The sequence below is a fragment of the Grus americana genome, chromosome 6, assembly GCF_028858705.1.
Source record: "Grus americana isolate bGruAme1 chromosome 6, bGruAme1.mat, whole genome shotgun sequence".
NCBI classification, from domain to species: domain Eukaryota; kingdom Metazoa; phylum Chordata; class Aves; order Gruiformes; family Gruidae; genus Grus; species Grus americana.
Genome location: NC_072857.1, coordinates 28,845,869 through 28,873,674, shown reverse-complemented (window position 1 = coordinate 28,873,674; position 27,806 = coordinate 28,845,869). Strand labels below are relative to the sequence as shown.

Below are 27,806 nucleotides of genomic sequence, written 5' to 3'. Positions count from 1 at the left end.
CTGTTAAACATAGATGCCACTAAAGAGAGGCACTCTCTCAATGGCATCATGACAAAAGCTCTCCAGACTGCAAATTCAATATGGTTAACAAAAAAAAAAAAATCCCAAACCTGGATTAATACTGAGCAAACAACATCAGCATAAGCAGGCTTAGAGAGAGGAATTGCTTTCCATATGCTATGGCATCAGGTTCCTCCGAATCTTCAGATACCAGTCTGTAAATGTTACAGACATTGTTTCTCCTGCTTGCAACTGCTGTTGGGTGGTGACCTTCTTTGCTTGCTGATACCAATTTAGCAGTTGGTACAGTTTCTCTGTGATTTGGTACTGTCTGTTGTTTGCTGGTACCAGATGGATACCAGATGGGTTACTGTGGGCAATGGTTCCTCTGTGTTCCAGTCCCAAAAATCACTGCCTATAGGGTCGATCTTGTCAGTTGACTCCTAAATGGCACTTCAAAGCAGCATTCTGAAAAACCTCAACATCTGTTCCTTACTCCTAATGACCTTAAAAAAATGTTGCAGACATACTTTCCTTTAGCCAGGAGTTACTGTGCATCTGCAGGAAAAATACAACCTTGCAGATGCTCGCAGCCATCAAACTCACTCCTCACTAATGGCAGCTCCAGAAGCCACCACCTCATCTCTGAAAGTCAGCACTGAATGTGAAGTATAATCAATATATTCTTTTCTGTGGTAGCTCCACTATGTAGGAGTTCAGAGGTATTTCAAGGCATTTTTCAAACAGTACTTTCAGCAGTGAAGTGGAAGAACAATAAAAGAAAAACTTAAAGTGCCTTTGAAAGACAGCAGGGATACCTGAGGGCCAAATGTAAAGAATGGAGGGAAAGCAAGGAGAAAGTGATGGAAGAGATCTGTTTTAAGTATTAATTTGTGATTGGTCTTTCAAAATGTTGACCTAGTTGTCAAATTAGTGACAGGAACTGAAAGGTCCGTTAATGGTTTTGAATCCTGCCTACTGCAGTTCCTTGCTATGTTATTCCATATGACTGCTTCTGTGTCTAAGAAAGGGGAAAAAAAGTTTATTTAGGACAGTTCGGGAGCATTTTGGTAAATTCTCTATATGTGCTACAGCAGTGCTGTCTACAGAAAAATATAGCTGACATCAAAGCATGTTCCCCACCCCCTGTCTTGCTTCATGGAGAAGTTATGATAAACAGGTTATGTGTTCCCTAAGGTTACCATGGAAACTCATTCTTTTCAGGCCATCATTTGCAAAGGTAAAATTTGCATTAAAATGTGATGGAATTTGATTTTGTGCATGTGTGTGTGAAACTCAAGTGGGGTCATGCTACCACGCAGTATAGCTATTATTTCAAACCCAGGAGCATACACTTAAGAGAGAGATCTATTAATCCGTGTAAACACCTCAGTGACCAAATTACAGTTTAATTGCTAACTTGACAGGTATCTTCCTAGCAAATTAAGAGAAATACTTTGAAAATTAGCTTCAAATGCAAATGTAAATGTTAATACTGATCCACTCATGGGTACCACTAGGTAGTATTTTGCTAAATTCCCCTACAATAATTCCACAGGAAAGATTGAATTTAGATGGTCAGAATGACTTTGTTTTGATGATGGCAGACCAGGGATGGAAGGTACAGGTGTGTATTTCAAATTATAAATTTTTATCTTGTCTTGAAGGAGTTAGGAAGTGTAGAATATAATTTGATATAACCATGCTTACTGCAATACAAGAAACTTTTGGATCTCCTCAGAACCCCAGTTTGCTCCCTTTGAGTCATATCATAACTTAGATATCCACTACTCTGACTTTCCTTGGAACACCAGATGGTGTAATGCCTCCCCAGGGTCCATGTTCCTTGACAGGCACTGCCATTATTTGTTGTCACCTGCGGCACTGGTCTTCCTAACACAGGGGTGCGTTATTTGCAATAGTAATTTTGACAATCATTACTTCCAGCCTAAATAGAAATGATGAATGGACTAAACCCAAATCTCACAATTGGTGACCAGACTGCATTTTAGAAGAGATACCAGTATTTGTCCTCTTGCTCAGTTGTATGCATTCACAACATACACACTGAATTTGATATACTACTTTATGAAATCTATGCTACTCTAGGACACTGGGTTATTCACGTATCATCTGCCTTGAAGAGCAGGACCCCCTTGGAGCCAGCAAGGCCGGAACTTATATTTCTGCTTGGAAGGCAGACATCCCAATATCACCTAGATTACACAAGACTCAGTATCTCCTATCATACGGGACTTCTGACATACAGTTCAGCTGGAATGGCTCTACTTAATATTGGGCAACATGACACTTACCACAGTGGCCAGGCCATTCGATGAGGAAAAGGCAGCAAAACCACAAACAGCAGTATCTGTTGCTCTTGCTTTCTTATTGCTAATAAATACAGTTGCACAGCAAGTGTCTCAAAAGCACTAAAAAAAAAATTAATCAAAATCAACCCTTCAGATTAGGTTGCAGAGTGCTGGTATTTTATCAGACTCCTTTCTGCATTGGGAAATTCCTGCTTACAAATTCAATCAACAAGGCAAGAACATTAAAGAATGTCTAAAAAAATCAAATGCAAACAAAAATGAAATTGATTACTAACTTTTGCAGAACGTCTCAAAACTCAGCACATTTGATAGGAAGAAAGTGTTCCAGTCAGATCCCGTATTAAGCAAGAAAGAAGGTGCTAGCGCTCCTTTTTCCAAGTGTTCTTTAACAGCCAGAGTTGAGGTCGAAAGTTGAAAAGAGCTGGCCTTGAGCAGAAAAGCCAAACTCACGTACAGCACCAGCCTTACAGAGTAAATGGAGTTCTCTTTCCCCATATTTTGTGCTTTATTTTAATGCAATCTTGATATTAGATTAGCATCTGCACTACAGACCTTAGACTGGGAACTAATAAAGTTATCCGCCCAATCTCTTCATGTCTGAGTCAGTGACTTTCTTTTTCATTTTAAATAATTATAACAATGTCGCCTGTTTGTTGAGAAAAATAGAGCCTTTATGTATTCATAGATAATTGCTTATACCCAGCACCCAGTGATACATTCTAATTACTTTTCACACCTTGGCTGTGAAATAATCTTGAACTTTTTAGTGTTTTTTAACTGCAAGACAACACTGTAGCCAGAGCACTGACACCCTGACTGCTGAAACTGCCGAGGATAAATTTAACAAGCAGTTCTGCTAATGCATTTTGCAGTGAGGAACTTCAGCAAAACTCAAGAGGACCCAAGGCCTCCACCTCAGATCTTGTGCTGTAATAATGAGAAGTGCTGCATAGATATACAATAGAAGAACTCAATCCAGAAATCCAAAGTAATCAAAAGTCCATTATTTCAGTTGGCTTCTGTCACATACTTAACTATAACAAATAAAAGATCTGTACTCTGTAACAGCCTCAATGACATAGTTGTATTGCTTGACCCAGCTTCTTTCAAGCTCGACCCTGTTCTGCACACGCTGGGCAACCGTTGCTGTTTGCCTCACTGAGGTCATTCTGCTTGCCATTATGTTAAACAGACAAATTTTGCAGTCCTTTGTCAAACCTGCTGTTTTAGTGGGGTGTTATCCCTAGCAGGCAGAGCTGGACATTGACCAGCATCTTTAGGAAACGGGGTGCTGTCTGGGACAACAGTAGCTAGGCAACTCTTTGGATCATCAGTATTTTTTAGGGAAGAGATTTCTTTTTAATCAGCAACACACTGAACAAGAACATAACTCAGGGAGATTAAGCTGTGAGAATTCAAAAAGAAGTCAACCGTGTCAGCATCTATTTGATAAATGCACCAGATACCTGATAGTAAAGGCAAAAGCTTGTGCCTAAGAAGGGGTCAAGTTTGAGGCCCAATTTCAGGCCTGATCTAATAAATGCCTAAGCGCATGCTTAGCTTTAGACATGAATTGCAGTGGCATTACAGACTTGTCTTGTGATTAAAAAATGAGCATTGTTGTAACCAGGGCCCCTTTCCAGAAGTTGAAGCAGGCCTCCTTCTAATGGCCTGAGGAAGAGGAGGTCAATTTTAGAAAGGAAACCTACTTTTATTCCCCCCTTGTAGTCAGACCCATGAGCAGCTGCATTTGATTCTATGGTATGTGGGGCACTGACTTGCTAGGGGTCGGGACCAAGCTGTCATGGAGAAGTACGTATCGCTGAGGGTAAGGAAAGGTTCAAAGTGCAAAGCATTAGCTTTAGCAACCCCACATGTGAAGGCTCGGCGTTAAAATCTCAATCCTCTTCCACCTTCCCCATGTGTTGCTGGCCTGAGATTTGACAGAGTGTGCACACGTGCTCAGGGAAGGTGGCCGCACAGCTGCCTATCTACGGAGTGATCCACAAGTAGACGGAAAACTGTTACAGCCTATACTGGCAGAAGCTTGCCAAAAACGAAGCAAATTGCAAAGACTCAGCTACTGTGCTACTCGGAACTGCAGGGACGCCAGATCACAGCCCAGCTCTGGAAAGGCGATTTCTGTGCCCATTCAACTGTGCCCCAAAGGACAAAAGCTGCAGAGCTGTGGCCTGTGTGCACAAATGCACTAACTGTTCAGCATACCATATAGCATGGATTACCGGTTCACGAACTCCCCTCATCAATATAATTACCAGTCAGAAGTTGGTTTCTTACCTCCCTAAACATATTGGCAAATTAGGAAAAATATATACAACAGAAAACCTCTAGGGCCCTTCGTATCATATCAACATGATTTGTGGCAGCTGTCATGATCTCTGTCATGCCCCACTCACGTTCTCCATTTGGGCAACATCAGATGAACCTCTCCTAATTGCAAGGGACACAACCGCTGGCACATGTGTTAACGTGGAACCTCTCGGTGCTGCAAGCCTGCAAGGACGGCCACAGCCTGGCAACACTGCGTGTTTTTGTCTCATTTCCTTCAACTACTTGTAAGAAGTAAGATACATGCTTAGTGTTTGTCCTCCTCAGAATCATCCCCTCTACGTTGACATATCACAAAAAGCAGCTGTGTGATGAGGTACCTTGTGGAATAGATGGCATGATATATTTCTGGAATTCACATAATATTGTAGGGTATAAACCCAGTGGGATTTGATAAGACGACATATGGCACCAGAACTGTTTCCCTTGGTAAATAAGAGTGTGTACATAGTCTTAGCATGAAGACATGAGCATTTCAGACTCCCCTCTGGTTCAGATAATCTATGCCAAATTCAACCTTTGTGTAAATAGGACTGACTCCAAACAAGTTATGAGAGTCACTCTTTATTACTAGTATTAATGGAATTGAATTTGGCTCTCCTTGCATGTGCCATTTGGAATAGTTTATTTTTCACATGAGGTTTGGCAGGGATTTCTCCAAAATAATTTCCCCCCAAACTTACCCGCAAAAGCCAGCCTGTAAATTTCAAGATCCTTCTGCTTAGTTTGAACAGCTCTTTAGAATACACCTCAATCTGAAACCTTTGTTATACAGAGATAAGCAGTGACCATAAAAAGTTCTTGATTGTTAAGTTAATAATACATCCTAATGAAATGTTTTACATACTCTCTTAATTAATATTTTAGTAACATATACACAAATACTTCCGATCCATGGTTTTCAAAGCAGCTGTACTTTAAGTTATTGTCCCTTTTTTTTTTTAAATTCAATGTTTTCTACTAATAATCTGTGGGCTCAGAAAGTTTGGAATTCACAGCAGTTTCTGCTATATGGTTTCACATAGTACATAAAATTGTCAGCTCCTTCCATTGCGCTGGAAGACAGGAATGTTATTATTCTAGAAGCTGGAATTTTGGTTTCTAACCATGGTCCAACACAAATGTCTGTGCATTTTGGGAACCTAACCTATTTGAAATACAACATCCTGAACCTGGAATTAATTGATTGTGAAAAGTACATACAGCTCCTTATTCATCCTGAAGCAAGCGTAGAACCCTTTGACACATTATGGAAAAATAATGCAGTTCTTAGCACTCCTTTTTTTTGTTCTGGTTGATTTTTAGGTTGGATCCCTGCCAGGCACACAATAATGTACTTGGCCTTTAACACAGACAGGCATGATTCTTCTTTCATACTCTCAACTGGGAACTAACAAAACTCAGTACATTACCGATTTGTTTCAATCGAAATGTTCACAGCTATTATCCAGAGACAGGTTTTCTTATATCTTTAGGTTATTTATCAGCTTGCAAATCTGGTCTGCAAATAAGGAAACGGCTTTTAGAACCACTTAACAAAAGGTTCGGTACAGTGAAGCTGATGCAGTCACTAACAGGTGAAGAACTATTTGCAATGTGGCCGGTGTTACACGCAGTCCTTGAACGTACATTTAAAAGATAAAGTTTCAAGGATTTACTGCCACCCTGAAGGAAAGAATTGATGTTTTAAGTAACTGCATTTGTACAAAGTCTGTAAGACAATCCAAGTAAATCCTCAAATAGATGATTAATTCCTCATTATTTAAATGCCCTTAAATACAGGTGCAGATACCAACTTCACGGCTTTGTCTTGACAGGTCCTTCGCTATTTCTCATGATCTGCTATTAGTCTGTGACTCTAAAGCCCCAAAAAAGAATGCCTCATGGAAAAGCCCTCCAACTCTTAGGGACACTAAGTTCTTGCAGCTTACTGCTTACATAGTTCTCTCAAGGTCTGACTGATCCTGCAGTATATGATAATACTACATAAACATATTATGCCTCTTTCTGTAGACCCGGATTAGGTTTGTATAGGATACGTTCATGATCGCTTCGACTGTCTGATGTCCCACTAAGACACGAGTATGTACGCACATGCCTAAGCTCTGTCTTGAGCTGATAGTTCCCAATGTACCCTAGCTCTCAGGGTTAGGGCAGTCTCACATTACACTGACAACAACAGACATTCATTTTCCCAGACAATATTTATACTTATCATCAGCCTGTCCTTTGGTTAACTAGCTGAGGTTTACTTTAAGCCTTGTGATACACCCTACAGAATTTGGCTTATCATTTATCCCAGTTATAAACCTGAAAGGGGGGGTGGCAGGGGTGGGGAGGAGTCCAAAGGATGCAAAACTCAACAACAAACCAAATCACAAAAGAACTGGAAAAGAATTTCAAAGGACCTGGCTCTATAGCACAGACAGTGCTATATACATGTGTCTGTTTATGGAGACACACTCAACTGAATTATTCAGAGAAATAAAATAAAAGAGAAAGAACAGACTGTGAGGAAGGGAGAGCAGAATGAAGGCGCAAGAGAGCAAAAAATTCAACCAGCAACAGATGAGAAGAACAGAGGAGAATTGGAAAATGGATGCAGGGGGGAGGAATGGATGATGAGAGAATAGCAGGCCTATTTAAAATGAATTTTTGACCTTATTTTTAAAACATTTATGGATCCCAATTGCCTGTCATGAGATCATTTTCCCTTACAATGCTAGCTTTTCAGCCGGCTCTGCACTTTAACTTGATTTATCCCACTTTAAAAAAAGTAGATTGTTAGAAATACCCCTTCTATTAGAAATTCTGTCCCATTACAGTGTCAGCTAAAGGCCACTTGTCAATGTCAGCTTTATCAGATAGAAATCTGCCTCATGAGTTCTCAGATACTTTTTTGGAGGACAAGACCCAGGGTCCATTTCTTAGGCTGTTGATTTGCGACAGGATAGTGTCTTTTCAAATTATCCTGTTATTTCCCAACTTATCTGCATGTTCCATGTGATGGTGCGAAGTGATCACAGCAGCTGCTGGACATTAGAAAGACATCTTATAGGAAAGCTGGTTTAGGTAAAACAGCTGACTGACAAAAACATAGAAAGAACTAATCAAGTATTAAAAATATATAGGGAGACCCAGCATCTCCTTTCCAGCTGCAGCTTCCCCAGTGCCATAACTTCCTGTGGGAAGGAAAAACAACTTAAACCAGAAGGTTTTCCTCCTCCTCAGCTGTCTGTCGACTCTTTAAAAAAAGACCTGACATCCTGAAGATTAGAGTAAGTTTTTATTTATTTACAATTATGCAATTAGTCATCAGCATGTCTCTTCACTGATGAGTAAAGGTGGAAGAAATCAGCTGTTGTTCAACCTGTGTTACCACAGTACTGCTGCGGGTCAGCAGCCCAAGGTGGGAAAGACTCATTGCTTATAAAATATCTTGAGGACTGTCCTGTCAAGGTACTTTGAGACATCTTTTTAATATTTTGATTCTATTTTTGTTTCTCCTTTTCTGTCTGAATAGACTGATGTAACATATGTATCGAAAGGGTAAAACTACCTGTCAGAGTAGAAATTTCAGCCAGGAGTTGAAAGAGAGCAAGCTGGGGCCACAGTATTTTCCAGACTAAAAGACAGTGTCTATGAAAACAAGGCTGGATGGATCAATGGATGATATTGTTGCGGTGAAGAGACCAGAAGTCTCTGAAATTTGTAAACCACTTCAATGGGAGTAACTGTTGCAGCAACAAACTTTAGAGTATTAAAGTCCTCAAGGTAAACTCTGATTTTTGATCAGACTACCATTCCTCACAACAAAAACATTTAAAAATATTCTGCATTGGAAGGATAAAAAGAAACAATCCTGATGCCACTATTATTAATCAGTTCAAGACTGAGATACTTAAAGCTCCCTTTCAGGTGCTCTGATTAAGGACAACTTGCCTCACAGGAAAAGCAAAGCTTTGGAAGTCAGTAATCTCTGGGCATTATACCTAATAGGAAAGGCTTAAAAAGGATTACCTAGAAGAAACCTTTGTGAATCTTAGAAAACTACACTGGACAATAAATCTCAACCTCCTCTGAGGATTAATAAAGCTTTATCAGTTTCAGATAAGAAGTAGAAATCCTCAGGCTGCTGAAGAGGTACCACTGGCCCAGTTTGGGGCCTCTCTCAGGACGCTTAACATGCCATACGGTTTCAACAGAAAGACACATTTGATGCATATTCTCATTTAAGTTTACAAAAGCTATTCAGAAGAATGGCAGCTACATAGATTCCCAAATTTGGGTCACAAAATTTAAGGTAATAGATTAAAGTTAACTGCTCTGAGGAAAGAATTACTTTGCTGAAGATGACACTTTTGGTAACTCAATCAGAATAATATATACAACAACCTTTTTTGGGTTAATGAACAAATATATATGATAATTTATGTAAAAATACCTCTTTTAACTCTGTGATTGCAATGAAGTCTAGTCTTGCATAGGATTTTTTTTTACTACAACCCAAATCATTGAAGATTTCACATCAGCATTCACACTGATCATTTGGAGGACATTAAAACCAACAATGCTAGTTCAAACTTCAGGTGTATTTAGATTGTTAAGATTTTAACATAATTCTGTCTCTTGTTAGACTAAAATTTCAAATTTAGCATAAATTGCATCTTATCTAAGTTATATTTTTGAATGCTGGTTGATTATAATTACTTCTAAAGTGAAAGAGTCCAACTCTGAAACGTGCTCAGGTGGAGCTTGAGTGTCACAGTTGTGATCACATAGACTATAGCTGTTGCATTTATTTAATGCATTCAAAAATCTGGCACTCTTGATTTATCTCTGGTTCTACCATAGGTTACTCTTCAGTAGGTGAGTAGATAATACATCTCTGTGTAGTGTGACTCCTAGATGTGAAGTAGGGAATACAGCACATCTGTAAAGATCCTTTGATGGGAGAGGAGCAAATTATTCCATTTTTCACTTTATAGAAGTTACTGAGGATGTATCATGGCCAGATTGCTACTGTCCAGTGTGCAGAAGGAAAGGCAGGAGCAGATATACCTCTATCTCCTCCCTCTCACTTTGCAGCTAAGCACAGTGAGAGTCTGCTCTTCTAACACTCTCGTTAACCCAGGGAATCACTGGATGAACTGCCAGGCTACCATAAATTCTGCTGAAAAACCCTGATGCTACCACATGTGACAAAGTTTGGCAATGACTGAGTATCTTGGGCCTAAAGAGAGGAAACCTGGGCCTAAATCAAACACGGTGAACAGACAAGTTATTTTTAGCCAGGTTTTCACGTTATTCTTTTCTTTGGTGGGCTGGCATTAAGGATTTCTCCATTTCTACAACCCCCCCAAATTCATGTTAAGCGGACACAGGATTTCTGGAAAATACAAACAAATCAGCACCTTCTGCTAACCCTGAACACTGCAGGGTTACACTTTGCATCACATTGTGGACCTACCCAACACTGGTCGTAGTCAGACGGCTGTGTTCGTCCTTCGTCATCCTCATAGAAAGGTAAGCCTTCTCGCCTGGCCTGATGGTACTCCTTCCGTAACTTCTGGATACGATCAGCATTCCCGCCACCTGCGCAGCCACTGAGAAAAATAAGAAATGCTAAATAAAACTCATATGTACACACAAATGTAACACTTAGCAGGTACCCACATGAGCATCCACATAGAATTGCCACACCTGAGACAAATGGATTGTGAACATTTGATTCTCCTGACTCACATAGTGCCCACTGGTCTCTATCACCCTTATTTTTGCTGTCTTGTATTAAAAAAGCTGCTAATTGTGAACTTGATTCCCATTTTTAAAAAAAGGCTGTCCCTGTCCAAAGAACTTAACAATTCCAGTACAAGACAAGAGACAACAGATGGATGCAGACAGATGGGGGAGCACAAGGAAACTTTTAACATTCCTATGAGCAGCTATAAATGGCTATCATATTTTAATAATAATGACGATGATGATGATAAGCTGCCAGAAAAATGTTTCCTTTTGCTCCCACGCTAAATGTGGAATTTCCCTAAAATTACATTTGTTCAAGGTAAAGAATAGACTATATTCACACAGGAGCACAGAAAGAAGTTTTATCTTGTAAAAAACAACCTCCCTCCCAATTATACAAAAAACTAAAACATCAGCCATGACAATACAAGGGAGGGAAGAGAGATGGGAAAGCACACTACTAAATCTTGATCCCACTTTTTTAACGTGGTAATTAAACAGCAGTACACGTAGTAATCCACAAAGACTTCACTTGTATGCTGAACTGCACAGACTGCAAACTGCCATGGCAAAGCTAGTGGAGTTGCTTAGTTTGTCAAGTTAAACACATGCCTGTCTTTGTGGGTGTTGACCCTGGTGAGCCTTCCAAAACCTTATAGCTGGACTTGCACAACTGTGAAAGCTCAAGCTACACCTAAGAAGGATAACAACAACAACAAAAAAATCCTGAAAAGTCTAAGAATTAAAAATAATAAATAGTCACCTCGAAAATGAATAAATTAAAAGTTTCCCACTGTTATTTCCAGCCCTGCTGTAGTCAGCACTGAGGTGAATACTGACTTTATGGCTCAGTAGTATTTACTTGCATTCACAGGGAATTGTCATAGAATTTATTTGTGACCGGTCTTAAACTCAGACCATTGTTATTGCAGCACATCATCATCTATTCTCTTAATCTGCAACCTTAACTCTGCCTCACCAACAATGGCCTATAGAGATACAGATTTATTCACACGAGCACATACTCTGCGGAGCATCTTGTCACACTGCACTCCTCTATGAATATGTCAGAATCTAGGGAAGCGTTTTATAGGATTCGAATAGCAAACTGAGTTTGGAAAGCACATTCAAAAAATTGGACATAAACCTATCAGTTCAATAATAAGTAGTTTCTAATATCTGACAGCAATCTAGATTGGTTGGAAATTAATTACCAATGAAGGGAAATTCCATATAGGGTGCAAATACAACTGAATATGCAGCCAGGATTGGAAATGTTTACTTGCAGCATCAGTATACTTCCATGAAAAAATCAAACATTAAATTACTTGTTTTCCCTGGATCCTAAGTTATCCAGCACCTCTACTCTAGGAAGTCCCAGAGCTTTCAAGCTTCTCTGGCTGACTTACTGAACTCTTCCAGAGCATACGAATTTTTTCTCATGATCTGCCAAGACAGTGCAGAAAGCTTGCACAAGCTCTGTGGACTATTGAGAAAAGAAAAAAGTACATTCCCTTTTCCCCTTGACTCCTTCTACAGATAAATGCCTCTGTTCCTTGCATGAATTCTTGTCAAATAGTGGAGAACCATTTCCAGTTTGAAAAACACTGGAATTGAGGACTAGGCTAATGGGGGCTATCACTTAGAACAGTGAAGCTTGGTTCACAGCTCATGAGCAATACAATACCTGTGAAATCCCCTGACTTTACTTGTGAGTACAGATAAAGCATTTAATTAGGGCTGCTAACATACAGATAAAGCCCGAAGCGTTGTCCCTGTTGCTTTGCCAACATCATTACCCAAAGCAGCACTAGTGGAGAGAGGGAAACGCTGCAATACGGGCAGCGGGTCTAGTTTGATGCCAGCCCCCTGCAGCTCTTTGCAAACTCTATTAGCGTCTGCCACCAGTGGCCTAATGGCCACATACCCCCTTTCTACCTCCAGGTATTTCGGCTGAAGAGGTAATCTGAAAATACCATGCAGGTGAGGGGGGTTTTTTTCCCCCCCTTTTTTTCCTTCCTTTTTTTTTTGAATTTAAAAACGAAATCTGCGATATTGTAAGAGGCAGTAACAGCAGTGTGTGCTCCTTTACTGCAGATCTCCTGTAGGTGAGCTTCCTTCTGCTTAAACCCATGTAGCCAGCAAGTGGAAGCAGGTGCCGCAGAGATCAAGCTGATTTTATATATATGTATATATATACACAAAAAGACTGGGCCTGACAGCTTTTTCTTTGGCAAACCTCTGCCACACCGTATTAAAGTACAAACCCTAACCATGAGAAGGAGTAGGAACGTTCGAATGAAAGATAGCAGCACATGGAGAGTTATCCATCTGGATTAGTGTGAAAACACAAGCATAATCTCTGTGGAAACAAGCAGCTCCGTGAAGTCTGATTTCCTGTGCTTCTCTCCTGTGGGCTCTCTGGTGTCCGATAATGGGACTGAGCGCACACTGCAGGGTTTCTACCCCGCGGGGGCATTCGTCTGGGCCTCTGTGGCAGGCTGCTTATTTTCATGAAACTTAGGGATGTGGTACCTTTTGAACATCGATTCACCTGTCAAGTCTGGTCAAAAATGGCCAACAGGTTCAGAATTTGTTGGAAAGATGGGGGGGAACAGGTTGGAAGAGGGTTGGTACATCAGCTTCATTTTTTCAGGAAACAGTCGAAGCTCCACAGCTCTTTTTTTTACCTCCATCACTGTTTATAGGCACAAATGCAAAAGACATTGGCTTTTGAAAGAGCTGCATATCTAGCTTACCATGAAAGTTTTACCCACTCCTGAGTAATGTGAGATGAATATGATGCCCTGTGCAATGCTCATGAAACAGTTCTGAATTTAAAGTTGGCTCCTGACAATTATGTGAATATATGAACCACATTCAAACTCACCAGATGAATTCAATCAGCACTGTGCAAATACCGCATACATAATCTATTAGTTTACCCCAAAGAAACTGAAGCATTGAATTCAAACAGAATGAAGTCATCAGTAATAAAAAAAGAAACTGATAAGGCAATATTAAAAAAAAAAAAAACCAACACAATTTTCCAAGATTTGCAGAGAAGATCATACATTGACTGTAAACTATTCTCCCATCTGCCTATAAATACATAATTAAAAAATATTGGTTTGATCAGATAACAGTTCTCAGACAGGGAAACAGCAGACGAATACCAGTTCAAATGTTTCGGATGCATAACTATTTATACTGAAAAGGAACCTGAACTTACAGAAGATATATAAAAACAATACTCCAATCAAAGTCAATTTATATTAAGGAGACTTACTGAAGCTTTTCACCAATCCTAGTAAGTACAGCAGACAGATTCCTTTTACAGTAGCTTTACATTTAATGTAGTGCTCCATCCTCGAGGAGATATAAATATTACAGTCCTCATCTCAATTTTGTGCAGAACTCACTTCCCTGACATGGCTCCCTGCTCTACACGTTCTTCAGAGAACTGTGCAACCACACTTTAGCCCTTCCCCTCCACCACCACATGTTCCCAGGCTCTAACATTTCATCCACCCATGGACTTCTCTGTTGTCATGACAAGACTGTAACAGAACTGTCCACTCTGCATTTTGCAACTGATTTCAGAACGATTTCCTAAAATTGTGCTACATGTAAGAAGACCGATTCAGAAGCAGCTGATACTGGGATAGAACCTGAACCTTTTGGGGGAAGTTTTAAATAATGTCTAGGTGGGGGAAAAAAATCTCTGAGAAACTTCACAAACAGTTTAGCAAAGACTCAGATGCTGATTTCGAACAACAGTAACAAAACCTCTCAAAACCCCGCGCCACAAACAATTTTATGAGAAGTTCAGCAGTTCTTCGAATAAGCTGCACACACTGCGAGGACGTTTTTGGGAAATAGAAAAAAGAATAATAATCTTATATGAACATTCCTGTCAGCCATTCTGTAGTTTTGCTGGATACAATTCCTTACAAACCAAACCTTTCTTCTGGCCTGGGAGACAGATAAAGTCTGAGCAATCATTCTAACCCATGCTGCTGAGGCTGTACTACCAACTGGATAAACCACCGCCAGAAATCACCATCTTCTGCCCTGTGCCTGAACCTCTCAGAGGCACTATACAGGTTCCACCTTGCCCGTAAAGGGACCTGCCACTCAACCGGTACAGCTGGAATAGGCAACCCAAAACAAAAAGGAAACTGTAATTTGGCACAGATTTAGCTTCCAGTTATCTCTAACATTACGTAAAATATGACTGTGAAATTTCATCTCATCATCTCTAAGAGATAGATGAACAAGCACCACAGCAATAACATTATATACCCAATATGACAGACAAGTTATTTTTTTCAAAGAATCAAAACATCATCACCAGTATTTAATACATATGGCTCAGGTTTTGCACAATAAAATCTCCTCTCTCCTCTTCCTCTGAGTTGCTAGTCTGGATTTCAATCATTCAGTTCAAAAATGTAATTTTTTTAAATTAGTGACTTCTTACCGCAGCTCTCTAGATAATACAAAATTAAAAACAAGTGTTGCACGTACAGAGTAAGATGAACCACTTAAAGCTGTATATAAACATACATTTGAAGAGGAAATAAACATTTTGTTTCCAGTGGTTTTCCTAAACACATTAATATTGCACACGGCTTTTTTTGTCAGCCACTTCTTTCAAACGCTGATTTCACCCAGCTGACTGTCAGCCTCTAAACAAAAAACTAGTGCTTCCAAGTTTAAAAAAAAAAGAAAAAGAAAAAAAAGAAAAAAAAAGAAAAATGATTCTTTGAGTGAATTTTCCATTAACAAACAAACCCAAGACAAAAGGTGATTCACAGACTCAAGAGAATGGACAATCTTCCATTCACAATCTGCTATAAAACAAAACTAATTTTATATACTGAAAGGAACATAGTGGTCTGCGAAGTTAGACAGTATCAGAGAGTTCAACAGAGCATATAAGAGTATCTTTCACTTAGGATAAAACTTTCATTTTGAAGTTATAACAAATAAATATTTGAGTACGTTACTCTCTCACTTCCAGCCCTTGTCTTTCTACTCATTGCTTATGAAGATATTTCTTCAACCTTAATAGTAAGAGGGAATAAAAAGAATGGTGGGAAGCGATAAAAAGAAAATCAATGATAAGAACATAATTCTACAATATTTCAGCTTTCATCTTTGTCAACCAGCAAGAGAAAGAGAGCTTAGCAAGAAATGAACATTTGTTGTTTTCATATGCACTTGAGTGAATGAATGATATTGCAATGAAAGACTTGTCAGAAATACCTTGTTGACATCACTGCTATTGCCTTGCAGGCTCAGGAATCACCTTTGATGTTCAGAGCCAGCCTGGGTTTTCGCTATATACACCCCACGCTCAGGACCCAACTTAAGACTGATGTCTTTCTAGCTACTGGAACCATACAAACGGTTTTATTGGTCTCCGTAACACCTTCTTTCTTGCTCTGGGCCGGAATATACCCTATGTATACACAATTACCATCTTTATCAATGCAGAGGAGTCCCAGTAGGACACTTGATTTGGAAACCTGTGCAAAGTGACCAGGAGGAAGACCTGGAGCCCAGTTCCATTTAGACAGGACTATCCTGAGAGGGTCTGCATAGATGGGCTGACATGAGAAGCATTAGATGGATATGTTTCTCTCTACCCGTATGTATGTAAATACAAGAATCGTATTTAATCGTAAATAAACTGCAGCAAAACAAACTACACTGAAGAAGCTGTTTACACTTATTGGAGTTTATTTGAACTTGTATACTAAAGTCCCCGAGTCTTAATCTGCTTTACAATATTTAAAAAAAGTCGTAACTGTGCTTCAGTGGAACATACTCTGTCACCTTCCAATTCTTGAGGCTCACATAAAAGCAGCACAACCACTTTTGTCCAAAAGGTCAAAGACTCCTAGGGCACCGCATGACCACCATTTGTCTGGATGTAAATTGAGTCCTATTGACCCTGTAACATCACTACTGACCTCCTGACATTAGGAGCTTAGGGGAAAGAAAGAAGATGATATTCTTAGGTTCCTACAGACTCATTAGGAAGAAAGAAGGAAAGAGAACCTTGCGTGATATGAATTAGCAGTCATTAACCTTTTGTTTCCCCAAATAGCTCATAATATGTTTATGGAAGCCTCAAAAGAACGATTTAAAGATTGAGACCAAGAGATTTGTATCACTTTCAGTTTTTCCAAACTGTTTAGAAAATATCTCTCAGTGGCTTGACATAAAGCATCCTTTTATGTTTCCCTCCTTTCACATGACATACAACACCTTTTCCTGTTTGTCATGGCAGATGGCCTAGACCTTCAGATGAGCATCGTCTTTTCAATCCAGGCCACTTCTCATCTCCATTACTCTCCTTTATAACTTGTGGTTGACTACAGATGGCCAGAAATAATGGGAGGTATAGCCAATTTGTTGCTTTACAGAAACAAATTGGCACACTGAGGTTTAACTTCACCCTTACAGCAGATACAGTATATGCCACTCTAACAGAAACGGGTCGTTTGCAATCAAGTAGGAAGGAAAATAAAAAAGGGGATATTTTCTTGTTTTGTAGCCAGCTCGTCATCTTTACTTCAAAGACATTTTTTTCTTTTCTTCTGCGCAATGTATTGTGCCTCATCAAGGAAGGCAATCACCAGATTTTAACTAATAATACAAGAAGATGCCTTACAGTTCAGGCTGCTTAATGGCAATGTCTGTTTCTGGCATGTGACCAGTTTACTGCTGTCTTGTTGATCCGAGATGTGCACGTGTCTCCGAAGGGCTAGGAAAGCAGGGAGATTAGGGACTCGGCTGCTGACAACAACCAAACTCTTTATAAACAATACACAATGAAAATAATGAAAAACAGATTTTCCTGGTATTTTCAGTAGCCTCTAGACAATGCAGCAGTTTCTGGTTTCTTCACTAAAGATGATATCAATTATGCCTTTTATCCATCATGCAGAAGTCACGTGTGAGGCATAATTGAGGGCCTTCTCTCCAAGGTAATTTCTTCTGGATTTACACAGCAAAGTACTTAAATCGCCTTTTTTGGCACTTTGTATTACAACATGGCTTGGGAGGGGGTATTTTACTTTACTGATGTAAAGCAGCTGGCATATTTACAATAGATAGGTCACATCAACACAGAGCAGATTTTCAGCCCTCCAAACTCCATTTACAGCAGCTTTAACAATTCAACAAAGCAAATGCTGAATGCTAAACTCTTGTGCGGAAATGTAGCTTTATTTCTTAATGGCTATCACACCTGTCTGCAACTGGCAGCTAGTTTTTTTCACTTGCAGACTATTGCTTTTTGCACTACAGTTTATTAAACTTATCGCTAAAGCTGAAATAATAAGTACTTTACAGAGTTCCAATGAATTAGCCATTCAAGAGTCCCTCAGGAATTCCCTTTAGCGCACACAAAGCAAAGGCAGGAGGGAGAGAAGGTGACAATTCAGTACAGTCTTAATTTCTCTGCTCCCTTGTGAGGGAAGAATTGAGGATCTAAAAATTCGCTCACAGTAGATGCTGCTGCCCATGTTCTAAAACGCATTTTATTGAAAACTACAAAGCCCAGAGTAACTACCCGTTTTCTCCCAGAAATTACCTCGCCAAGTTTCATGCTAGAGACGACATCCTGCTCTTCGTTACACACGTGCAAATCTATGCCACTGGCAGAGTGGCAGCAACTAATCCTCTATGTGGTTTGTTTTTGTAATACCTGGCCTAGGTAGAAATGAGGAAGAAATCTCAACCTCATCTAAAAAAAAAAAGTCCCGTAATCCTGTTACAGATATAGCTTACATTATTTATTTTTTTTTAAATGAATTAATTTATACCATGTGCAAAGCACCAGAGAAAAGCAGAGATCTCATAGCCAAAATGCATCCTTACTATAAAGTTGGCTTTTTGGGGGTGTTTTTAATGAATGGTCACTATGAGGATAACATTAATCCAGCATTAGTACTTTTACGGGAAAAAATACAAATGTAATTTATCTTTTTTAACTGTCAGCTGCATTTCTAAAGCTTTAAAGTCTGTAGCTTCCAGCGGCCTTTTGTCTTTCTGCCATGGCAGGAATATCTTGGACAGCTGTAAGAGCTTTGTAAGCTATCTTTCTCAAAATCCATTAGCTAATTCAAGGAACCTAATTAGAGCTGCCATTTTGATGGAGCATATTGAATGCTCTGTATAAACTAGTAACACCATCAATGTTTATTAAAAATTGCAAGAACCAAAGCTCTCGGTTCCATATAAATATTAATGGACAGCTACACAATACTTATTGAAATACAGACGGTGTTACGTCCACGGAAATACACACAGGTATACTTACAACCCAGTGTGCTGCATTTATTCACAGAGGTTGAAGTACAGAAGCAAAACCTAGGGACAATTTTACACAAACTGTTGAAAATCGACCAGCTTCCATTTACACTATCCTTATGTGCATTAAAGGGAGCAAAGCACACTAAAGATGATTTGTTTCTTGTGTTTTTCCTGAGTAGTGTGCTGACAATTTGGAGTGTATTTTGAGCTTACCTCAAGAATGCACTCCAGCTGGAACTGTTTTATAGCTCCTCTTAAACCAGCCACTCCAATCACCGTACTTTGTAGACATTTACACATATTCCAGTACTACACTGTTTAAGGGCATCCAAAGATTCAAAGGGAATTTGCACTGTAGAGCTAAAACTCAAATTTTGCTGTAGACAGCAACAAAATCGGTGAAAGGAGCCAGACATCTGGAGCAATGCTCTCCTACATTCTGCTGCGTAGAAGCTCAACTATAATGAAAAAGCAACTCACAGACAATGATACAGCACATGAAATACTGACCATTCTAAGAACATATCAGAGACCTAATTAAGTTAGGCTGTACAAGCATATGCCTTTGGCTGCAGAAATAAAAAGTTTTCTGGCTACTTCACAGCTTCGTTTTTAACTTGATACTTCATAAATGGAACTGCAGAAAGCCTCATATGTTACCATTTCAATCTGACGTACGCTTTCATACGCATCTAACAGTGCCTGGATTCTATTTATATGTACAACTAAATATACGTGCGTAGAAAAATCATCAGATTTGCTACAGAAAGACAGCAGATGTTCTTATTAAGCCACTGGCACATGCAAGGTGAAGCATGTAAGCCTTATAAGGAAAGCATTCAACGTTCCAACTACAAGCTAAAGAAAAGCAAAGACAACAAATTATTTCTAACGTATTTTACTAGCTGCGAGTGCAATGCACAGCAAAATGAAAGCACCGCTGAGCATGCTCGAATGACTCTTACAACACATGGGGCTTCTCACAGAGGGGAGTATAATCCATACGCACTCTTTGGAACATCCTAACTCCAATACAAGGATCCAAAGTTCACTTCTGAACATGTACTAAAATGACACACGAAGCATTTAACAGATGTGCAAGAGAAACAGGCTTAATCATGTTTTCTACACTGCAGCAGTGCAAGGGGCTAAAAATTTTATGACAATCTTACCATGGGGACAAACCTGAACGTAAATTGATTTTAGTTCTCGGCTAGGGCAGTATTTCCAAACTACAACTGAGATCTGAGCAGTTTCACAGGAACACGCTCAAAAGTCAAAACATCAGTTACCACTAGCTTCTCTCAGGAATTATAGATGGCAAATTTAGCTTGTGGTTATTGCTCAACAGAAACCCTGCCAGATGCTGAAGCGGTTGATGGATTTTGCAAATTTCTGCTGCCTTTAAGGCCACCCTGCCCACCCCTCCAGCAGCCTCCCTCCTCGGGCACCTCTCCCCGTGCAGCTGGGCTCCTCAGAGCACAGTTGTTTTGTTCGCATTCACAAAGAGGAGCACACATTCCTTCCATGAGCTTTCATCGCAAGCTCCACATCAATAGAATTACACACTTTATAAGCTGAACTGCATTTCGGAGAAATATTTCTGAACTCAGGGGCCTAAAGTTAGCAGTGTAACTTTATTACTTTTTATTATGCAGGCAATGGAAGCTCATGGACTTCCAGACAGGCACAGCTTTTCTAGCTCCTCCTTCTTACGGCTACAGCTCCACAGCACCTCTGAAATTACTCCTACTTTTCCACTTGGAGAAGTCAGGGCTGAATGTTTTAATTAAACATTTTTCAAAACAATTACTGAAAAGGAGTAGTGTTTACCTTCAATCTGAAACACCTGAAAAATGTTTAATTAAAATGGAAAAAATGAAGCAATGGAATCTTCAAACTGCACACAATCATCTCCTGGCATATCTCACCTGGAAGAGGAAGGGCAAGCCTGTCTCTGCATTTGGCTGGGAAGTCCCAGAAATACTAAAGCAAGCGTTCTGGTGCAGGCCCATCTCTGTCTCTACAGAACGAGACTCACATGGTTTCAACTGCCATGTTTAGAAGCACACCTTACAAATCCTTTCACATCTGGTTTTGTCTTGCTCCCTTCATTCCCTGTTCTCATCCTGATGTTCAGAAATCTTTCCCTTCATACCTTTCATTGGGCCAAGGATGCCAATTTTCTCCACCCATTTATTGGCTTCCCACACCAGCACATCCCTGCCGTGCAGTACAGAAACGCCTCCCCTGATGTGCCTAGGTTAGCAGCTCCCCTTCCAGCACTCCTTCAGATCCATCTCCTAGAAGCATTTCGCAAAGCAGCTTGCCAGTAATGATGAGGCCGCAGGTGGCGTGGGACACCCAGCTGCGCTTCTTCCTTTCTGCACTGGCTCAAATGAGTGTGCTCATGCCTAACACACTAACAGAGCATTCAACTTGCAGTACCGGTAAACTTCTCTCTACTCTGAAGAATCCACTTATTGTCCGCAACTCTGCCCTGGCCCAGCACCTCTGCTTTAATCTCCCCATCTCCCCTTGGCATTTCTTAGGATTTTGCATTCAAATCAGCTCACCTTTTCCCTCCTTGCAAGGTGGGGCGTAAGGGCAAGGGGACGCTGATCATGTCCCCGTTCACCTCATCCTTCATTCCTGTACCAGGAACCTCTCTGCAGGCAGGAGAACCTACTGCTGGAAAAGCATGTCTAGGCTCTGGCAGTTCTGGACGAGCACTTTCGGTGAAGTCAGCAGCCAAGTTTCTATCATGTGTGTGGGAAGTACTCTAAATCTTAGAACTTAGTCAAATTGTCAACGTTCAAGGGGTGGCAAAAGGCACAATCTGGTGTAAGACTAGGCTGTGTTCCTTTCCTAAACGTAAAGCCCCTGTTCCAGCGTATGGGAAGACTACAGCTTCTTATTGAAAGAATCATATGCTCCTTATTTTTACTTTTTACACATACAAAACAACCCCTTGTCTTCTCCCTCCAGGCCTCCCAAAACAGCTGTCATCATGTTGCATAAAAATTCAGCTTCAGCACACCGCCTACATAGGCATTTTCAACCCAAATGGTTGAAGACTGGTTATTAACAGGTGGAAATACAGATTTCCAGTGGAAGTTGGGCCAGCAAGTGCTCTCACACAACCGGCGCAGTCCGGGTTCGTATGGGTGTCCCCCTCCCTGCCCTACAGGACTGCACACTCCCTGGTCCAGCGCCTGGCTGCGTGGTCCCAAAGGCAGCATAAACCTGGTTTGCTCCTGGCATCTGCGCGATGAGCACTCCTTAACAACAACCGCAACACCTTTGAGGTACAGCCTGGTAAGCACAGAGTACTCCTGCACGTGCTCTAGATTAAGCTGTAGTCAGCTTAATGAGAGACTTAATTGACGAGTGCTACTTCCTTCACTTGCCCATTAAGATAAGTACAGCACATGGACATTTCAACCCATCAAAGATGAGAAAATGCATTAATTTTGGTTTTCTTAGAGCTGTTAATAAATCTGACACTGTCTGGCAGTTTTCTTCATTTCCTACCATTTGACAGATACTGTGATCACAAGTTACAGAAGATGTTTTTCCTCCGAAATTATCACTCTGGTAATACAAGCCAGAAGGAAACTTATCAAGATACTGAGAAGCTGGGTATCGTTTTTATTTTTAACTTTATGTGGCTGGTTTGTGAATATCTTGATGTGATAAAAAAATAAATTCCATTCGGTACTATTAAAAATACATACATACACACTACAAATGACTGTATTACAGCAAATAATCACACTGTCTATTTATTAGTAAAAGTCAGTATTATTCTCTCATAATCAGCCTGGCTCTACTTAGACCGCTTTACTGGTAAGCACCTCTGCAACTGCTTTCTTCCTCTTTCTCTCTCTCTCAAATTGACATTTGTATGGAATCAAGAAAAATCTTCCTTAATAATTTTTCATTACTAATGGCTTTTTTTGGTATGTGTATTTGGGAGGAGGGAAGGCAAAGGGCAGGAAAAAGCAGCTTTAAGTGCTCTGCAAATGATCCTCCTGAATCTGGGCCTCATAAATCCTATCAAATGTTATATTTCATCAATAGGCTGGAAAAGCTTTTTTCTCTGCAATGATGAAGCCTGGCTTTAAAATTTATGGTTTCATTTTAGAAATGGACTATAAAAAGAGTCTGACTTAGCTGTCTATCAACTGTAGCTGACATTAGCAAGTTAGGTGTGGACTTTCAAAGTGCTAGATGTATTTTTTATTTATTGTACATGTACATACATATAGAAATACATGAGGACATGTATATCACTGTGCATTTGTGCATGCTTAAGTACACAGCTGGCTTTTTTTTTTTGTCTTAAAAAATCATTTTCTTCCAATGCAAGAGGACCTGAGATATTCAGCAGATTAGATTGCAAAGTGATAAAAATCTCCAGACCAGAGTTGGCTCAAAGATCTGCAGCAACACAAGCAAATTGCATTTTGCTGCCCAAATGATCGAGATAAAGGAGTTTATTTTGTTCTCATTTGTGGGGTGGTAAAATGCAATTCAGCAATGGCAGAGCAAGTATCAGGGGGAAGCAGGGAAGATTTCAATAGGCTGTTGGGAAAAAAAGAGAAGGGGGGCAGGAAAGGACCAAAAAGTTTTAGGTGGGAGAAGACAATCAACAAAGGATTGAGAAACTGGGGAAGAGGGGGTGCAGAGCTTCTGCACCCCTAATGCATGGGGAGGGAGACAGTCTCCCCTGGCCCTGTGCAGAACTCTACCTCTACGCCATTCCACAAGCCCTGGAAACAATTCTGCCTCCCCAGAGAGCTGCTCCTACTTGCTCTCCTGCACTCCCTGGGGAAGGAAAATGCCGAGAATATGGCTCCTAGTCCTGTTGCTGCCACCACCGATGGGAGCCATGTGGGTGCCACAGCTGGCCCCTACAAGCCCAAGAGCTTCCTCTGGCAGCCACAGCAGCAGCTTCCTCAGATGGAGGAGACTGTGTGTGCATGCTGCTGTGCATGAGCACCTCTCCTATTAGGACAGGCTGAGAGAGTTGGGATTGTTCAGCCTGGAGAAAAGGTGGCTCTGGGGAGATCTAATTGCGGCTTACCAGTACCTGAAGGGGCCTACAGGAAAGATGGTGAGGGACTGTTTATCAGGGAGTGTAGTGACAGGACAAGGGGTAATGGGTTTAAGCTGAAGGAGGGTCGATTTAGATGAGATGTTAGAAAGAAATTCTTTGCTGTTAGAGTGGTGAGGCACTGGAACAGGTTGCCCAGAGAGGCTGTGGATGCCCCATCCCTGGAAGTGTTCAAGGCCAGGCTGGATGAGGCTTTGGGCAACGTGGTCTAGTGGAGGGTGTCCCTGCCCGTAGCAGGGGGGTTGGAACTAGATGATCTTTGAGGTCCCTTCCAACCCAAACCATTCTATGATTCTATGATTCCTCTCCTCCCTCACCACCAGAGCTGGAGGTCTGCAGCCAGTGACTACTTCTTAGTTCCCCCTGCTTAAAAGCAGCCTCAAAGGTAACCCTTTGTAGTAGAAGCACTACTGCTCCCCAAAATCCTCATGCTTGAAAAAGCAAAGCACGTTAAAAATAAAAACCAGATAAATAGAGTGACATAGCTGCAGCCGGAGGAAGTGAAGCTCCACTCTGAACATGGGGGAGCCCATCTCTCTTCATCTGCTACAGAAGAACCTAGTTTCCTCACTCAGACAATTAATGATGGATTACGTGAAAACAGCAAATTAGATCATGCTGTTGAAGCACAATATGAACTAAAAAAAAGAGCAGTTAATCTAAATCTCATGTGGGATAGTTATTATTTGGTGTTGCCATCGTTGCTGCTGAGTCCAGCTGTAACATTGGGTTTGGTGGCAACACACGGAAAAACCCGAAAGTCCTGTTCCTCATTATAAAATGAGGAGAAATCTCACCCTGAGGAACATAGTCAAAACAAACACATGACAAGTGAATAGTACAGAAAAGGTTGGGGAGAGTGGTTAACGGTAAATGTATTCCGAGTCAAGAACAAGAAAACAAATCTCTTCTTCCATTGCCTCTATTTTGTAACACAAATAAGACGTATAAATAAAAGAACCTGTCAGTGATGCTGAGGATGTGTATATACCGTAGCCTCAGATGACTCCTGAAATACCCTGTTGGGAGGACATTTGCCAAGGCTCCTGCGCCAGCCCCGCTGGGGTCAGTGGAGGAGACACAGGCACTGAGCAGCGGGCAGCGCAGGGCAGGACCCCAACTGCAGCTCCTCTTCCCACTACTGAGGGGAGCTGGCTCTGCTCGCCCCGTCAGTGGTGGCACACACTAGCAAGGGATAATCACTCATTTGGTATTATCAAGCAGGGGAACAGGTAGGGGAAATACCACCCGTCCACACACTGCAAACCAAAACGTGTTCTGCTTCTAGCACTAAGTTTCTACTGTAAGTATACAAGATACATTGTGCCCACGTCAATTTACCAAAATGAGAGGAGCTGAAACTGCCTGTATTTCCACAAAGGTGTATTTGTAGTAATGAAGGGTAACTTTATCAAACCTTGATCTACAGACAGCTCATCTCTGGAATTCTACACTTTTTACTGGAAGGAAGCATATACTAGAATCACATCACATAAGCATAAGTTACTTAAAAAAAAAAAATCTAAAAATGTTTCAGATTCATACAAGTTACCCCATTTAACAATGAAATTCAGGACACTAAAATAATATTGACATGATAGTGTTTTCAAACACACACACAGTCATCCCACAACAGATCAAGAATGTTTCTAGCAGTATATTTTCTCCATAGTTTTCCTATATGTTTCTCCTTGAAGGTTTCAAAATAATCAAGCAATTCAGCTTTCCCTGTAACTCTTGGACTTTTTCAAACCAGAATTAACTCTTCTATAAATAAACATATTTTTGCCAGTCTGCAAAGAAAGCTCCTGGCACTGTTCAAATCCTTAATTTTTCCGCTTTTAAAAATCTTTTAATCTGATTTCTCCTTCCCCCCCAAAGGACCCTTTTTTAGTTTTGCTAGTCCTCTTTCTTTCCTTGCCTCTTATTTCCGCATCTCCTCCCTGAGACTCATATCCAGCTTTTCTTTTTCTGTACTTTGCTTGAGCTCTTATGGAACTCTGACCTGTTTCCAGAGAAAAACCCACAGAGCTCAAGGGCTAATGTTTTACCCCTTACTCACCATCCTGTATCTGGCTGCAATCAACAGTAACCAGAATTCATCATCATCAATGCATTTTCAGTGACATGCACTGTATTTGCTCAGATAATGGCCCCATATATTGCCTTTGAAATGAGGGTACGACCATTACTTAGGGATATTCTCAAGAGTCGGTAATTGGTGTTGCCACAGGACGCGTTTGCTTCGTGTTTTGAAGGCAGACCTGCAGAAAAGCAAGCTTTAAAGTTTTTTCTGGAGGGTACTGTGCTCTCAGGAGGACACACCAATAGTAACCTAAGCACACCACCTTTGCGTTGGAGCAGGCCATTTACTAGCTGGTTTGGAGCACAGGGGAGGAACAGGCGTACACTGCCTCTGAAACGTCAGGAAACACATGAGGGTACAGACATCTCCAAATTCTGCAGTGAGGGCCAGGCTAAACGATGTAGGCTGGCGTGGCCTCACTCCAGCTTCTGACTGGTATGTTCCTTAACTCCAAATAGTTTCGAGATGGCCTTCAAATCTTTCAAGATCGCCTCAGGAACACCTGCAGACAAACCACTGCTGCAACGTTCCCATCAGAGATACAACTCCTCTTGCAATAGGCTCTGCACAGATGCGTAACAAAAAGACAGTCCTGTTCCCACACACAGCAGAACAACGGCAACAGTAAAAACAGGTGGGGGAGTGCAAGACAATACGGAAACAATACGGTGCACAGGACGCCTGACAGTGATACCTGGTGCTTTAGGAAGGAGGCAAATGTAACATGTCTATACAGGCTGCAAAGACAATTTCAGAGTTTCTGAGCCTCCCTGCTGTTTAAAGTTACTACAGACAGACAGCATGCAATTTTTTTTTTATTTAAAAGAACTAACAACTTGCTAAAGCTACTGGACAAATAGGACCAAGCTGCTTTGGTGCCAGGTAACTGTAAAGTGTGTACAGAATACCTGTGAGAATGCAGTCTCCAAAACTACTACTTCCAGTGCAGGATAAATGTCTATCCACTTCTCTAGTCCTCAGCTTTATAAGCTTGCCAACTGAGCACAAACGTGGATCACAGGCTCCATTCCTGGAGGAGGAGGAGAGATGGATATGCTGTATCCAGTCCAGCTCTGTACACTTGTCCCACCTGCAGAGAGGAAAGCAAGCCAGCCCACCAAGATTTGGGAGAAGGAGGAGGAGAGATCACTTCCATCTGCTGTATTTTTTCTGCAATGGTCAAGGTTTAAAACCCCATGGATGTGCATTATCACTGACTTAAGCACAGTGACCATAAGATTTTTCCTTGTCATTTTTCTCCATTCAGTATATTCTCCATTAATGCACAAAATTACCTTTTTTCCCCTCATCTAATTCACTGCTCCCCACGGGATAGCCATTAAAATTGATTCATGAATACACTACATTTACAGGCAAAAGTGGGAATGGAGAAACCCCCTCCCCATCATGTCCCTCTCCAGAAGGGATTTTGAGACACATTGAACAAAGAACCTTCAAACCTTCTGGCACACAGCTTAGAAATCAGAATGCAATTTCCAGTCTATATCTCTTGCTTCATTACAGAAGATATGGCCCTTAAAACAGGCAATTGGCTTTGACCAGTAATGCTTTAGGCTCTACCTTTTAGTTTTGTTTTTTCTGTAGATTCCACACTGCAACAGGCGGCTTCCCTCCCTCCAGTCCTGCCCCCCAACCCCAGCTGCAGCAGGGAAGACACCTAAAGGATTCAGGCAGCTGGAGAAAATGCGAGTCCCTGGCCTCATCTGGGCTTCACTCCTTTCACTCCTGAACATACGGCTGGATTTGACAAAGTCATGCTTATCAGATAGATCAGCAGATAGTGTGCTATCTGTGTTGTGGTGCAGAATTAGGTCAGAAGAGC

The 27,806-nt window shown here is 40.9% G+C and overlaps 1 protein-coding gene across 3 annotated transcripts in view; it reads right to left on the bottom strand.

The window, feature by feature from the left end:
• The window catches only part of PARD3B (par-3 family cell polarity regulator beta), a 423,913-nt gene that overhangs the window by 41,136 nt on the left and 354,971 nt on the right, over nucleotides 1–27,806 (bottom strand). For all 3 annotated transcript variants that reach the window (XM_054830200.1, XM_054830201.1, XM_054830202.1), the window contains one exon: nucleotides 10,153–10,288. In XM_054830200.1, coding sequence (XP_054686175.1) covers nucleotides 10,153–10,288 — 136 coding nt within the window. The remainder of the gene's footprint in view (nucleotides 1–10,152; nucleotides 10,289–27,806) is intronic.